General features: G+C 34.4%; 3 protein-coding genes across 7 annotated transcripts; 1 reads left to right on the top strand and 2 right to left on the bottom strand.

Annotated features, from left to right (window-relative positions):
- Positions 1-62: 62 nt before the first annotated feature.
- LOC123225585 (osmotin-like protein) lies at positions 63-1074 on the bottom strand. The gene has a single exon (XM_044649675.1). It carries the CDS (start codon positions 971-973, stop codon positions 215-217), a length of 759 nt encoding a protein of 252 aa, XP_044505610.1. The 5' UTR covers positions 974-1074; the 3' UTR covers positions 63-214.
- On the bottom strand, positions 909-11932 carry LOC123225584 (inner membrane protein PPF-1, chloroplastic-like). 5 transcript variants are annotated; one of them, XR_006504154.1, is made up of 14 exons: positions 11504-11932; positions 10809-10919; positions 10550-10624; positions 10375-10435; positions 9854-9927; positions 9641-9745; positions 7893-8000; positions 7696-7799; positions 6639-6788; positions 6445-6559; positions 5151-5290; positions 2311-2915; positions 2059-2173; positions 909-1198 (listed from the first exon to the last, which is right to left on the bottom strand). XR_006504154.1 is itself a non-coding variant. In XM_044649674.1 (12 exons), the coding sequence occupies exons 1-11, from the start codon at positions 11855-11857 to the stop codon at positions 5183-5185; spliced, it is 1365 nt and encodes a 454-aa protein (XP_044505609.1). In that variant the 5' UTR covers positions 11858-11932; the 3' UTR covers positions 4092-4365; positions 5151-5182. The 5 variants fall into 5 exon arrangements, 3 of the variants coding, with proteins under 3 accessions (XP_044505609.1, XP_044505608.1, XP_044505607.1); XR_006504155.1 differs by lacking the exon at positions 2059-2173; XM_044649674.1 differs by lacking the exons at positions 909-1198; positions 2059-2173; positions 2311-2915 and adding an exon at positions 4092-4365.
- On the top strand, positions 4228-4968 carry LOC123225586 (CLAVATA3/ESR (CLE)-related protein 46-like). The gene is made up of 3 exons (XM_044649676.1): positions 4228-4346; positions 4438-4505; positions 4591-4968. The coding sequence occupies exons 1-3, from the start codon at positions 4241-4243 to the stop codon at positions 4666-4668; spliced, it is 252 nt and encodes an 83-aa protein (XP_044505611.1). The 5' UTR covers positions 4228-4240; the 3' UTR covers positions 4669-4968.
- Positions 11933-16750: the final 4818 nt, after the last annotated feature.

Below are 16750 nucleotides of genomic sequence, written 5' to 3'. Positions count from 1 at the left end.
CTGGAACGCTCATTTGCCTTTAACATGTTTAATTAACACTTAATGTGCACATTTGCCTTTGGTTAGACATTAATAATAGAAATATTTAATAAGACAATCTTACACTTAACACACCACAAAAATACCCACTCCATGAACAACTTATTACAAACCAGAAGCTTAGAGTTTCTTTTTTGTTTTGTTTTATGAAGTGGGATTCTCTAGCCCTATCTATCTAGTGGCAGAAAATGACTTTGATCTCACGCGGGGAAGAACACTCATGCGTGAGAGAGGGATTATCATGGGCATAAGTAAATGTGGAGGGACAAGCATGTTTGAAAAACTCCGAGAAACTCGACGGCCGGCACGTCTGCGGACTGTTGTAATGGTTCCGGCAACATAGTTCGTCCGTACCGTACGCTTCGCATCCGCTCTTGCAACCCACGACCGCCCCGTGACCGTGCGGAGAACGCAACTGCAACCTCTCGGGACATGTGGCAAGCAGATTGGCCCGACAGCCCACAACGGGACACACACCCGTGCCTTCATGTGGGGTCACGGTCAAGGGAACATTGAAACCGTCGACGAGGGACACGCCGTACGAGGAGAAGTCCTTGTCGCCGTGGTGGAGGCTGAGCTGTGCCAGAGTGGCGGGGGTGGCCCCACCGAGGCCGCCGCATTCTAAGCGGTGGCCGCAGTCACCTGTCGTACAAGAGAAATGACCGTTGGAGTGTGTGCAGCCTGTACGGGCCCAGATCCGACCGGACCAGTGTTGGGCCGGGGCGGGGAAGGAACGGTGTGTAAGGCTCTGGAGGGGGAAGCCGCCGCGTTCAAGAACGGGGTGGCCGCCGTTGGGCTGAATGGCGGGCCAGACAGTGAAAGGACAGTTGTTAACTAAAGTAAGAATGAGGGGGGGAAGCTGTGTAGCATTGGCGAGGGTGCACAGGAAAAGAATAGTAGCTGTTGTGACAGAGGAACTTGAAAGAATAGCCATTGCTGCAGAAGGAAATCGAGTGGTGAGGAAAACTGAAAGGTTCTGGTTGCTTCTTATAGCAAATGAGGCAGAGGTAGTAGTACTTTTGGTTATATTTAATAAAATGACTGGACTACCCTTTGTTGTGAAAAATGTGTCAAATCTACGCTACTCCTGCTCGTTTGGATTGTCATTTGGTTCCAGATTGGTGTAGCGGTCAGCATTGAGATGAGGACACCAGTCAGACTGCACACGGGACAAGATAAGGCTCTGACAAAGTTAAAGCCAAAAGAAAGGCCATAGGACTTATTCCCCCACAAGCCTTAGTCGGTTTTACCCTTGAATATTTATCTATCATCCACTTTTTATTAATTTTTTAATTAATTATATAGATAAAATTATTATTTTTAAATTAATATTAAAATAAATAAAATCATATCTTATTTTATTTTTTATATTAAAAATTAATAATTTTTTATTTAAAAATTTAAAAACTTATATTTTTATTTTAGGGTTTGATTTTTCTTTATTCAAGTGACTACTCTGGAAAGATTATTGATTAAACTTCCCACCATCTCCCTCTTTAGTGGTTTTCTAACATGAAAACTATCGAAAAGTTAGTTAAAATGGGTATAGATATGTTTGATGAAAAGAAAAAATTGTCTCTATCTCTTTAGGTTGGACAAAGACAGTATCTTTGTTTGACCATAGAGAGGATTGTTAAGCATTGTTGTCCGATGGGATAATTAGTTGGTGAAAATTGGTTATTGGTCAAAATGAATATCGTTGTCGAAGAAGGAGAAAAAAATTAAAAGGAAAAATAAAACTTTTCAAACTTTGGATAAAAAAATTATTAATTTTTTAAATTATAAAAAAAAAGATAAATTGAGTTAACTTCTTTTAAATAACGACATTATTTTTAATCATAACAAAATTTTAATAAGTAAATAAATAAAATTTTAAAATATTATAAATATGCATTTGAGATTAAGCTAAACTTTGGGTGGAAATAAGTCTTTTGCCCTTTTCTAAATGAGAGGTGGGACTAAAAGGACTTCTCGTAATACAAATTATGAAAGGTTGAAGAAAGGGTGGTGATGCTTTACCCGAAAGAAAAGAGTATGGGCAAAAGGGCCTCGGGCTCTGGGATAGATTCTAGTAAGCACTAAAGCACCTCGACGTTCGCCATTAAAAAGAAACTTCAACGCTCCAAATTTCAAGCTGCATGCATGTTTAATGATTCCATTAATAATATGATTTATTCTGTCATTAATTTATTAGTGGTGATACTCGATACTAATTAATATTCAAGTAATTAACCCCAAATTCAATATTTATAATATTTCATTGGAACTTACCAGTCAGGGATTTGCATGCTCCAAGTTGAAGACCATCCAAAGTGGTGGAGCGGTTTGTCACGAGAAGCTAGATGGCTAAAGTGCTAGCTAAAGTGAAAAGACGTAATCTGAGCGGTGCAGGAGGTGAGGTCCCTGTCGGCTTGTCGCCTTCTGCATACTTTCTTTAGGAAAACTCAAAATCTTCATATTTATCTGCTATTTCTTATCATAATTAAAATAAATAATTATCTGATAACCTCTTTGCACTTTAATGAAGCTTTACATGAATTGGGCTTTCCACGTGGGCCATTTTCTGAAAGTACGAGAAACCCCAGTCCGTTTTTGATGTACCATCAGCCACTGGTGCTAGACAATTCACAGCTCACATAATTGTATTTTGCAATTCATGCGGAGTTTAAACTATTTTTGTCTCCAGTTTATCCTTTCAGTGCCCTGGGTTGCAGAAATAATCTCTTGTGCTTACAGGTCGGATAAACCTAATCAATAGGTGTGGTTTGTCGCAAGGGATTGGATCTCTTTTGAGTTTCTTTACCCATGGCTTATTGAGATACAGTTGTCGCCACCAGACTTCCCCTTCGAGCTGCTACTCTCAGTTGTCGAAGAACCTAGAGCAAGGGAATTGAAGTCAATGTGATACCGAATTGTGTATTGTTATTATTACTGGTAAAGGACCATGAATTTTATATACCTAATGTTGATGTTGGGTGTGAATTTTTTTTTTTTTAATTTAACTTATATAGTTTGATCTTTGAAATATATTTGTCACACCCAAATGTCAACGAAATCAAGAGAATGATTTTAATTTTTCTTCCAATAATATAAACATAAATGTGTTTGAAATAAAATATATAATGAATCCATTAATTATACTTTATATAAAAACAATTGAAATCTTAATTAGACTAATTATTTTGTTAACCATAGAAAATAAGAGCCTTCATACTTAATCACCATATACTAATCATTCATCTACATCTCCCTGTGATTTCTGACTCATAATAAGTTACTGTTACCACTAAATTTATACTCATAAATAAGGCAGAAACATTCCAATCTCTTAATTTTTATTCCTACATCATTTATGAACATGTAGTCTTTAAGGGATAGTTTGAGTGATAAATGATAAGATTCCAAGCATAAGAGAGTAAGCAATGCTATGTGTATAAACTAAAAATACGTATATATAATTTTATTGTACGAGAGTAAAGATTTAAATTTCTTCTAACTGTATTTTAAAATTAAATTTTTGACTGACTTGATGAAGAGATTATGAAGCTTGATGACAACCAATGGTATGATCTCGAGAATCTTAAAAAAAAAAAAAACACCAAATCTTCATCGACAAGTTCCATTAATAGTAGTTGATTTAAATTTTTATAAGTTAAACTAGAAAGAGTCTTCTTAATCATAATGAAAAGGGACAACTCTTCCACTCTAAGTCAAATCCTTGCCTAAATAAAGACACAAAGGCATTACAGAAATTAATAATTAAAATTTGATGTTGCGGGGTTGGCCACCCAAGGGAAAATAATAGCACCGACTTATAAAATTTTCAATAATACTATATGTATAATTTTTATACATAATTTTATATATAAATAACGATATATCATTATATAATTAAATATTATTTTATTTTTAATTTTTAATTATCCAATCACATAATGATAAGTTATTATTTATATATAAAATTATGCATAAAAATTACACATATAACACTATTCTAAATTTTTATCATGGTTGTAATGATAACTAAGAAATGATAACAGTGAAGAAGTCAATTCATAATGAGGAGAAAACTCAGATTACTGATCGCATAGGATTCTCAATAAAACTTCAACCAACATTTCCACCATTTTTTTTTTCAATATAAACGCCACTCCTTCATATTTCTCAAAGTCTTGTGGAATTGCATTATTTCTAACCCAAAATGGGAAAACAGATTGTTACCAATATTCTTCTAGCTTGCCTCTTGCTTGCAGCTTCTCACCACCAATTTTACTCTACCAAATTCTTGGTTCAAGCTATTCCATCAGGCAATTTACTGTGCTCTCTCTGCATATAAATATATACATATTTCCTAGCTAAATTTCTAATAGAATTTTTGTTGTCTATTGCTACTAACAGTTGAGTTCAGTGTTAGAACTCCACAACCTAGCTCAATGGCACATAAGGGGACAGTTTTCCCTACTTGGGTAATTTTATTTTTTAAAATTCAATCCTATCTTCATTTAACTTGGGTAATGCTAATGGCTTGTGGCTTAACTTTTTCACATTCAGGCTGAAAGGAAGAAACATCGTAGAGCTCCATCTGGGCCAAACCCTGTGGGAAATCAGCACCCTCCAACTAGGCCTTGAACGGAAGCTACTCTTAAAAGCATAGTTTTCTTCTCAGTTTTCACAAATTTTAGATCATGCAGGTTGGAGAAACCTAGATCCTTAGGTTTATTGTGCTTGTACAAAAAGGGATTTTACTTAAAACAATATTTGTCTGAAAGTAGTTGTTACTTAGAAAATTGCTACTTCTTAGCTGTCTAATAAGTTAAACAAGAATAATCTATTGCAGCTAAAATGAGTATAGTTTTCTGCAGTTTCAGTCAGTTTCAGCGTTGTTTCTCTTTTTCTCCTACATTCAATAAATATTAAGAATTGACATCAGGCTGACAGTTTCCTGGTTATGTCACAAATTTACACAATTGCTTCATGGAAATATGTAGAATGCAAAAGTGTTACTAATTAGATATTACATGATTTGATTAAATACTTAATGAAAATGCCAGCATAAAAATGGCTGCTATATATTCACTGAAATTAATTTTGTAAAGGTATCCAGGACTTACATGAAACTACAAACAAATCAGTTTCTGTTTTCTCATACAGCACGCTTCCGCTTTGAACGCTTGCTTCTTCTTGGCCGAGAGGCATCTGGTGCCTGTTTGCTTACACTTGAAGCATATGCCCCTTCCAGAACCCCATCATCCTGTTGAGAAATGTAAAATAGTTCAAATTTCAGAATTTAAAAACTTTCGATTGTTATGATATATTGTACACAACACAACTGGATATCCCATATATCACGACACTCGGTACAACCAACACAAATAATGAACCTGATGCTTCACTCAACATGTATGCCTCCTACTTGCATCCTCCATACATGAATATTTGAAATTTGTTTACAAAATTATAATCTTTTCTATCTTAATTTCAAGAAAATCACCCATGCAACATCTAAATCAACATAATTATCTGCAGGTCAGCAACAAAGTTAATTTTCTTATAAATTGAGACAAATTTTACAAATGATCAAATTAAAAAATACTCTACACCTAGCAATACATTTTCCTCCATTGATGGTGCTGCAAGATAATACTAATTTTTTATGTAAATGGATAGTGTTCCATGGTGGAATCAGAGGCTGTGGGCTTTCCTTTAGGGTAGCAAAGAAAGTTAATAATATGAAGAATGCTCCACCCAAGCATGTGCCTGTGAGTGCACAAGGAAAAAAAAAAAGCGTCTGTATTCCTTAGACTATAGAGTTTATTTCAAGGTTCAATGAGTGTTGGAAGGTGGAAACCACCCATGATTGCCCCAATAAGACAGCAATATCATTATCATGTTGCCATTAACACTCCGGGAGAACCAAACTTTAGACTCTGCACAACACAGCTAACTTTTGTGTTTTATTGCTCATTTCTTTTTCATCATTCCTACTTCACAGAATTTCAAAGAAAGCATGCATGCGTGCAGAAAGAAGTACAATAATGGTCATTTCGGGCACTGAAAAAAGTGTAACATGTAAGGAAAGTTCAAGCCTTACAACCCCTGGTCCCACAAAAAGCATTTTGGTTAAAAGAGTCTTAGCAAGCAACTATTATTTGCATGTCACATTGCAAAATTCAACAAAATTGTAATCCTCATATGGTAGCATTTTTGCTACCGGGGATAGCTGATTCCCATTCCGCTGTGATGATTTTGAGTAAATCATTAAAATGAACATGCAAACCTAGTTTTAATTTTTTCGCCTTCTAATCTTTTCTCTAATTGATAATGAAAATATATTTTATAATAAATATAGTCCAGAAGATGTTTTTCAGAAGAACCATCTTTGTATCACTAAAATCTTATTACTACCTTATCTGTAGACTCAACATCAGATTCCTCTTCCGAATCAGATGCAGAAACCTCTTCCTCTGGTAACGCCTTGGTCAATTTCTTTCTCTTCTCTTCCTCTTTTAATTGCCTGAACCTGTAGATTGCCATTTTTATATGTGAGACACTGTTGAAGCAGCAGGGAAAAAAAAGTTTCTGAGGAATAGAAAACTGACCTATCACCAGCCCGAGATGGCTGAGAAGCTGATCGTTTTGCACGTCCAGCAGAGATGATTCCACTTGCATTCTCATTAACAACAGGCTTTGCACCACCTAATTTGCGCAACCATACTTGCTGTGCTGTGCTGAGGACATTATTTGTGAACCTAAAAACCACACAGTGAACATCACAAACTAATTTACAGAAGAAAGCTCTTTGAACATTCAAATTAAGCGTCCACCATGGACAACAAAACAAAGGAGTCGTATTACTTCAACTAGATCCATGGATGTTGTATAAGCTGAGTTGAATCAAAATTTCATAATAAATAGACTGAAATGCAGAAAACTAATAGCAATAAAGAATGCAACACACTTTAATGGGTTGGGGGAAGCAGAAAAAACTTTTGTTTTTTTTTTTCTCTTGGAACCCAAGAAACCCATAAACCTACTTTGAAAACTCGAGTTCAAAGGCAAAGCATTACACCTACAAAAATATGTGCACGACTAAGCAGCCTAACTTGAGAAAACATTGAGATAATTGGAACTCCTATCACTACAAATAAAAGTTCTTCCCCAATGGTACAATGGCAGGGCCTAAGGGAATTCTCTTAAGTACATTAAGACATAATTCGACATCTCATATTAGAGTTACCATAAATCAACATCCCACAACAAAGTTGGTGACACTAGTGCACTCCCTCCAAAATGGGCAACCCTGAAATACTGTAACACTCTTGCATTTCAGAAAAAGCTCAGCAGCATATTTTGTGGTTATGGGACTTTAATTGGAGCTAATCATCTTGAGAGTTAATTGTTTGGAAAGGATAGGATGGGAATCTTAAATTGACCAAAAGATCTCCTTTTAGGAAATGACATGTCTTAGCTATTTTGTGTACACTATCAATGTATGAGAACCAATTGCTCTAAGAAGAAAGATAATGTCAAACAATTTCCACAAATCCAGCACATGTCATCAGAAATGTAGCCCAAGAACTGGCACAAATTGCACATAAAGCACATGGATTAAGTTAATTGCTTCAGAAAAATTATTGATGTTGATAGAGAACAAACCAGTAAATTGATAACCCCGATGGGACAGACAAGGAAAAGTAACCAATCATAAGTGGAAGAAACTTGAAAACAAGAAGTGTGTTCTTTTGAGCTGGATCATCTGTCTGTCAAAACAAACCAATGCAGGACTTCAGCGATATTTGAAGAATAAACAAAGCTGATTCACATGGTAAGTAAAGAGAAAATATTTTTCTGACCTGGGGAGGCTTCATGAGCTCCATTGAGACATATTGAGAGACAACAAGAAGGACAGGTAAAACAAGGTATGCAGCCGTGTCTTGCCAACCCAACGGTGGATGGCCATCCTGCATTTAATTCATTCAATTTATAATAAGTTAGATAATCCAGATTTTTAGTTCACCAAAATCATGAATGGTTAATGCCTTAATAATTAAGAAAAAGAAAAATTGTAATTACAATTAAATCATGTAGATAATCTCTAATATATGCAGAAGGTTCTATTCAGCACTAATGTTTTTGAGCACACTTACTGGCTATGATTCCCATTTATCCACATGCTTGAAGCAACTATTTTTAAAGACACAACAATCCAAACTATATAAGCTCACACATCAAGACAAAGTAGTAACACCTAAACTCCCAGTTGTTGGACCTCAATGCTGTCTAATATACCACAGAACACATCCCCCGGATATATAACGACAAACTAATTTTTATCAAGAAAGTAAAAAACAGGAAGAAATATCCTTATAAAATAAGGGGCAAAAAGACAAGTGCCTGCACAGTAGGATATTTGCTATGATAGCTAAATCCAAGGAAACATAAATGACAAAATAAAAATCATCAATTTCCCTAAACATATCAAAACATCTGCAAATTTATGAATAATCCTTCCAATACTATTTCCCAACAAACCATAGATCTAAACTCAAGACCTAGTGAAAAAAGGAGTCGACCTCACCAGGGTCCAATATTCTGATGGTTATAATATGGAATGGGTTTGTATAAGTCCCAACATCAATGACTACCAGCACCCAACTCGATAGAGTACATATCAGTACTTAAAAGTAGCCAGAATGAGGAGATTAAGGCAGAGATGACAACAACATCTTTTGAAAGATTGCTGCAATCAAATTGCTTCAGAATCCTTAGATTTCAAACTCATGTTCAAGAATTCACCACAGTTGAACTCACACTAGATTCAAAGCTTCTGAATTGCTACTGAAAAGACTACATGTGTTTTCCCATAAATAATGTGCAAAAAGGCTAGAGAAGCAGAATATACTGCGTGCTTCTTCATTGACACCCACCACCAAGGGAAAAACCGAAAAAAAAAAAAAAAAGAAACTTAAAGTATTACATACAAAGAACATCCCTACATATCTCAACCAGTTCAGAAAGGAAACTTGAATACAAGTACCACAAGTAGGAGCCCCCGTCCCGCCACCACACACCCCCCCCCCCCCCCCCCCCCCCCCCCCCCCCCCTCCAAAAAATACAGCATCAAATTCAGTCCACATGAAGGAAAAACCCCGAGAACAATAGACCATAAGTAATGCTACACCTTTTTTAAACAACAAAAAGCAGCATGCAAAAGCTGCAGTCATGCTTTTATAAGGTTGATTATTGGGCCAGAAAGGAAATAGAATAAGGATAGATTATCTAAGTTTCTACAGTTAACAATAATTCATTTTAAAAAAATGCAAAGTGAAGCATATGCAAATTGTTATTCCATTTATTTATGCAAGTTTAAAGAATCTATAAGAGCTCCAGCAAAATTATGAATAAATTGTATATACAAATGTAGAAGATCAAAAAAATCATTTCCACTGTAAAATGACTCTGCTGAACTTTTACACATCATAATTGTATCAAGTTCATGCTCAAACTAAAAGGGAAAGTCACATGATAATATCAGCAGCATCATAAAGGCTTCGATAATAAAAAACTACTAGCTTCGTACATCTAGAGAACACTTTATTACCACAAATGGCAAGAGCCAAGAAATGCCAGATCCACTTTGTCGAGCAGCAATTGTAGTCGGCCCACCCAGTGAAGGTATCCAAAAGAAACCTTCAGTTAACAGTCCCTTAAATTTAATAGTTCACAATTGTCAGAAATAATGTAATTGGTTTTGCCATAATAAAAAGTACAATTAAATTGGAAAATAATAATGAATATCAAACTAATTAATTACCTCATTTGCAACATTTGAAAGTGCTTGATACAGACCTATCCAGACAGGTATAGTAACCAATGTTGGCAAACAACCTAGATCAATGTTAAAAAGATGCTTATATGCATCAGCTACATAACAAATACGCATATTGAGAAAGGATGGGACAGACAAAAACATTAAGACCTAGATGAAAATAAAAATAGCAATCTTCAACTCTAAAGCAACCTTTAATTCAGTGCATAATTCAAACTCACGTAATGATGGAAACTTCTTAAAGAAAATGATTTACAAGTGATTTTTATCATGGTTAAAAAACAAGAAGATAAGACAAAAGAAAGAAAGAACCTTGTGTATTTTCAATTTTCGGTTTAAAAATATTATGCAACAGTCATCTCACAAATGGTAAAGCAAGCATTAACATCATTTTTTTACTAATGATTTACAGGACTCAAAAGGCGAAAAGCAATTTGTGGAAGAAAACAAAACCAATCCAACATGAAAAAAGAAACGCAATGTCAATCGATAAATTTAAAGAGTACCTGCTAATGGATTAACCCCTGCCTCCCTATATAGCCGAGATGTCTCAAGTTGTATTCTCTCCTGAAAGTGGAGAGCAGAAAAGAATTATATTAATATCAAAGAAAAAATGTTTGCTCAAGCTCAAGGTCAACCTCAGAATTTGATGAAATCCCTTCTACTGAGAATATGCCTCACCTGATTACCAGCATATCTTTGCTGAATAGCTTTGATCTTTGGTTGAAGGTTTTGCATAGCTAACGATGATTCCACCTACATGTTCATCAGGGTCAAGTAATACCAACACTGTCAAGAGCAGCCAAAAAATTACACATTCACATAGGTGTGCTGAATCAAAATGAATTAATCATTTGCAAAACCAAAAAATATGAATACTACATAGCAAAGAAACGCAAGCCCTTTTTCAGAAGTGTTTTTGTTTCTATGTTACACTCACCTGTTTCGTTGTTAAGGGAAATGTAGCAACTTTGACAATAACTGTCAACATAATAATAGCAAAGCCGTAGGCATAAGGTACATGCACAGCTGAAAGCCCATCCTTCAACACCTGAAATATGATTAAAATTTAACAAAAACATTAGCAAGTATAAATATACAGGCATGTTTGCTGCAAAAAGGTGTCAACTTAAAATGCTTAATGAAAATCTTCCAGCAATCACATCAAAACATATCCTTAAAGATACCAATAAACATAGGCCCGTCCAGGACTTTTCTAACAATTTCAAAAGTGTGTAGCATCTATTTCATGATGTTTGATTCAAATACAGAAAAACACGTCCGAGATCATAAAAGCACGTCGAGTGCTTCCGAGGAAAACATCTGAGAAAATTTTAATAGATGCTAAAAGTAGTTGGAATGCTTCATTTCCAAACACACCGATCATCCACCTCAAACATAATAAACTTTTCTACTCTCAAAACATTTCCAATACTCTAACGACCAACTCAATGATTCCTGTTCTTTTTTATAGTCAACAAAAAACTCACCAATTCTCACAAAATTTGAAATTAACCGTAAAAGCATCAAATAAACTCGTAATCAATTCAGTAACCATCATTTCAAAACCAACTCCCCAATACACACGTTTTTATACACGTTTAGCCCTACATTTATGCATAGAATTTAAACTACCTTGAGAACAAACTCCATGGATTCGGAGATAAAGCCAAACCAGCCGCCATTTTTCTGCGAAGCAGCGTCTGCTGACGAGGAGGTGGCTCCTGCAGAAGCAGAATCAAGGGAAACAGCAGCATCTGCGAGCGTGTATAGCAAGCTCTCGGCTCGAGTATAAATTAAGTTGAAGTCAACTGAAGAGCCTACGGAATGAATTGGAGGAATTTCTTGGAAGCTGAATTTCACTCTGGTAGCTGCGAGTCTACGGTGATGAAGCGGGTGGAGACCATGGCGAAAGAGTGATGATGGTGATGATGGTGCTGGAAGAGGCACGCCGATGAACGGTGGTGATGAAATAAGAGTCTTCGCCATGGGCTGTGGAACTCTGTGCTCAGCTTCTCATGAGAGGTGGAGATGAGGGGAAGCCTCTGAAGTGATTTTCCGAATTATCCGTATATTTATTAAGCCAACTAAAGGATGAAAATCTGAGGCGCGCTTTTGGTATACGGTGCATTTTCAGCGTATAGATGAAGGCCACGTCACTAACCAAAAGGTTTTGCGGTCATTGAGGTTGAGACGGTACAGGTGCATCAGACTGTTATTATTTTATTATATCAAGTCAGATCCTATGTGGCATAAACTGGTTGGCCATTACTGAGCAGTCTTTGAATATTTAGGAATAGGAGATTATTTAAAAAACCAGTATTTAATGTCGGTGGCCTAACATTTTACACGTGTTTAGAGTACTTAATCAAGCTTGTAATTAAGGAAAAAAAAACATAAAGTATAAATAAGGAGACTAATTATAAGCATTGATTACCCCCTAATTCAAATTAGTTTGAACAACTATGTTCAGTAATTAGCTTCAATAACTAGGATTAGTGTGGATAATTTTTTTACTCCAAAACAAGAAGAATAACTTTACAAAGTAGTAATTCTCTTCAATATCAATCAGATTATTTTCTTGTTCTCTTTTGTGCCTGCAACCAAAAATTATATCTTCTTATTCATTAGGAATCATGTCGTTAATATAATTATTTTATTTTAGTTTTATTATTTAAATATGACTTTTTTTTTGTATCTATCCTATAAATATGAAGCATCAATTTATAAGAGAGAGAGAAAAAAAAACACAAAAAAAGAGACACCGCAAAGAAAGCCGATATATTATTTAAGATATTTATTTAAACTTATATTCTTATTTGAATATATTATATCATTATCAACTAACAATAAATCATGAATTAGATTTTTCAAACATAAGATAAAACCATGTTAATATTCCTTTGTGTTATTGTTTATTTACATTTAATATATCTAATACCACAGTGGTTATCAAGATTCATTATGAAACCTTAACATCGTTATTGTAACCTATTTTTGGCAAGACTTTGTATTATATATATCATTGGCAACAAAAAATCTTATTAATAGTTTGACATTTGAAAGGGCCTTTGTAGTACCTTGCTATCACAAATGTTAATTACTCTTTAATCAACACAGTAGTAGTCTTTTATGGCGGCTTGCAAAAGATGACAGAAAAACTTTGAATTATTAGACATTCAAGGAATTTAACATTAGTATGGGATTGCTTGGTTCTTTTGTTTGGTCACACTATTCATGGTCAATCGACCACATTAGGTTGAAATACTATAACAACCAACCCTCAATTTGGTTCTTAGTCAAGATCAACCAATGATGATCTCTCTATTGTTGCTCGGTAGACATGTAATGTTACTCTGACAATATCATTATCCTTAAGAAGACTTGTCGTTATAAAGGGAATTATGATAGAAGCATCTGCCTCTCTTTTAGTCACCATTCATTATTGGTGCTAATGACTGTGATTATTAAGGATCATAGTTCTCCCTAGTGCGTTACGCACCCTAAACCTATTGTCTCCCAACAAATACCTCATCAGTACAAGAGACATCAAAATAATTTTAAATGTATGATGTCGAATCTCACTCAATAAACCAGTTATCCAAGGTTTATAACTATAACTCAAGATATTAATAGGCGTAACAATAGTTCAAGATCAATCGATAACAGAATAAGCAACTTAAGCTACCCAACCTCAAGACCACTTGTGTACAACTACCTAGAATGCATCAAACATTTCTAGAGAAAGTAATCACATACACTTCAACAGATGTTGTCTCTCAAATGACAGGATAAACTTTCTATCGAATAAGCACTACCCATAAACTACTGTCATATGTAAGCTTTTTGTTTGACTAAAATAATCAAGGTAACTCAAGTCATTAAGTTCAAGGTACAAAACAACAGTTAGTAGATAATGTCTATATATGCATAAAACATTCGTTCTATCAAAAGGATAATATCCAATCAAGATTTCCTCACACTGATGCTTTAATTGTCCTCAACAAGATAGACTAACTTTGGTAATTGAATCTATAATTTAAATGTGCATGATCACTTGAATACTTTTCAATTCTCTCTAAAGAAGATGGTCAAATGCACAAAAAATGAATAACATCCTAAGGGGCATAAGTATCATTTCTTATCAAAGTGGTTTTTTCCCATCTTGTGAATACCACCCATAAGTATGTTAAGTCCATCTTCCATATTATAAATCTCATCCGCTCGACATCACCATATATTGACACCACAACTAACCTTGAAAGGCAAAATGAACCTAATTAACATGCTCGAGCATTAGAGTAGTACTGGGTGGATATCATTCCCCAACATTAAGTAACAACTATCTGCTCAACACTACATAACTTGTCAATTCGGCGGCCTTGGTCACCAAAGCTATGGATCTAAGTGGTGACTGGTAGATACTATCTTTGGATGTAGAGAAGACACCTCTTGATAAGGGAATACTTTTAACCAATGACCAAGGCATTGAATCAATAATTTACTTTGGAAAGCTAAAGAACTCAAGTTGCCTGGTTTAAAGGCTAGATTTGTATGATGTCTTGAATGTCTATTAGACCTCTTTAAAGAAGGTGGTTGAATGCACTTAATTGATGTCCTGTTGGACAATTGTGCATTTACCTTTGATGTTTTTGTGGCAAAAACCAATGAGCTTGACATAAGGGGTGAAGATCCTTTGTACACACATGAAACATGTAATACCCACATGTGCGAAGCAAAATTATTTCTAATCTTCTTTAAGGCCCATGAAAACAAAAATTAAAAAAAAAAGTTTCAAACATAAAAATAATGTGCAAAATAATTAAACCCTACAAAATAAATGATTTAAAAATATATATATAATTAGGGAAACAAGTTATATTATATTTAAACTTAATTTAAATTTATTCTATTTCAAACGTGAAACAAACTAATAAACATTTTCTAAATATAAAATTAATATATATAAACAAACAAATACTTTATTTTTCGAGCTTGAACAAATGGCTAAATTTTTTTATTCAGATCTGTTCGAGGCTTTAAGTTTATTCAATCCAAAACTAATTTTTTGGGTCGAATTTGTCTAACTCATTGATAACCTACAAGGACACATACTATTATTCATAATAAATTTGTTTTGTTTCTCAAAATTTTACTAAATCATTTAATATATTTAATATTTTAATTACAAAATTTTTACCTCCAAAGAAAAGGTAGAATAAAAGTAATTAATTATTTTATTGATTATATGTTTAAATTAATTTCTTGAAAAGTTTCAAGGCCAAAAGACTTATTCCATGTAAGGTTTCATGCAAACACAAATTCACACTCGCAAGGTTTAAAAAATATAAACACCTACCGTTCCTAAACTTTTGTTAGAATTCTTAGGTAAATATAAGAGTAAAACTGTTATTTTAACAATAATATTCAAAAAATATAATTTTATCTTTTTTTTAAAAATCCAACATTTCCCCCCCCCCCCCCCCCCCCCCTTAAAGTTTGAAAAATGATTTTTTCCCTTAGGATTTGCATTATCCCTCTTGCTTCTTCAACATTCAAAGCTGGCCTTTCTGCTAATCTTCTTCAACAATCAGAGAAGTCGTCAGTTGTCGAAGAAGAAGGAATGATTGAAGAAGAAGGATGAGTGTCATCCTGAGCTACAAATCTATTGTCCTGAGTCACAAGATCCATCGTCAAGCATATTTGAGCCACGAGATCCATCGTTGAGCGTATTTGAGCCACAAGATCCATTTCTAAGCATTGTCTGAGTCACGAGATTCGTAGTCGAGTGTATCTGAGCCACGAGATCTGTCGTTGAGCATCATTTGACCCATAAGATTCGTCATCGAAAGTTGTTTGAGCCACGAGATTTGTTGTCGGAATTGAAGAAGGAAGGGCAATGAATTGAAGAACCACAAGATCTGTTAGCCTTTCTTCTTCGATTTGTTGCATGTCGACCATTGACGGTATCTCTAGAGTCGTCGATTTGGAAGATGGGTGGAAATGGCAGACCATCGACTGAAATAGTGGTGGTTGGAGAAGGGAAACAAATCCTAAAAGTAAAATATTAACTTTTTAAATTTTTAGGCAAAATAAAATTATTAGTTTTTTAAATTGAAGGGTTGGTAGTTGAGAGGTGAAGAAAAAAACCTTGGTATAAGGGAAAAATGTGACTTTTCAAAAATTAAAAAATTTTACGTAGAAGCAAAGTTATTAATTTTTAAAATTTAGATAGATAAATAAGATAAAATTATATATTTTTTAATAATATTATTAAAATAATAGTTTTTATCTTTATATTAACTGAGAATTCTAAATTTAGAAACAGATGAGTAATTGAGTTTTAAAAATTTTATAAGGTTAAATTTATAGTTATACCAAACCTAGGGTGAGAATAAACGTGTGTGAATATCAATTATGTTTAATGTGTATTTTCTTTGGGCCAAAGTTTCAATCATATGTGAGAATGTAACGGTTCGGTTATGAAATCTGATGATTTTTATAACGTGTGTAATTAAATATAGTAAAGAATAAACAAAATAATTAAAAAAGAAAGAATGAAACAAGTCAAGAACAGATGTGGGGACCACGTATACTTTGCTTACGCTATCAAAAAATTTCCAAGATTGAAAAGTAACTAGAATCATCCAATCAGCCAGCATTTACAAATAAACCGACCAATTACAAAAGGCTCAACAATGCTACGGCTAAGATTTTCCACCGCCACGTAACGTTAGTTAAGAAATCTCTCGAACACACTGGAAAACCAAAAAGAAAGCTGGAGAGACCTGCCTGTCACAAACTAAATTTTAATCCAACGGTTCACACTCCACAATCAGAACCTTCCAGAAAAATCAAATTTCATTTATAAACATTGCCCTG

Source organism: Mangifera indica, chromosome 9 (genome assembly GCF_011075055.1).
Source record: "Mangifera indica cultivar Alphonso chromosome 9, CATAS_Mindica_2.1, whole genome shotgun sequence".
NCBI classification, from domain to species: domain Eukaryota; kingdom Viridiplantae; phylum Streptophyta; class Magnoliopsida; order Sapindales; family Anacardiaceae; genus Mangifera; species Mangifera indica.
The sequence above is the reverse complement of the archived record's forward strand: the minus strand, read 5'-3'. Positions and strand labels throughout refer to the sequence as shown.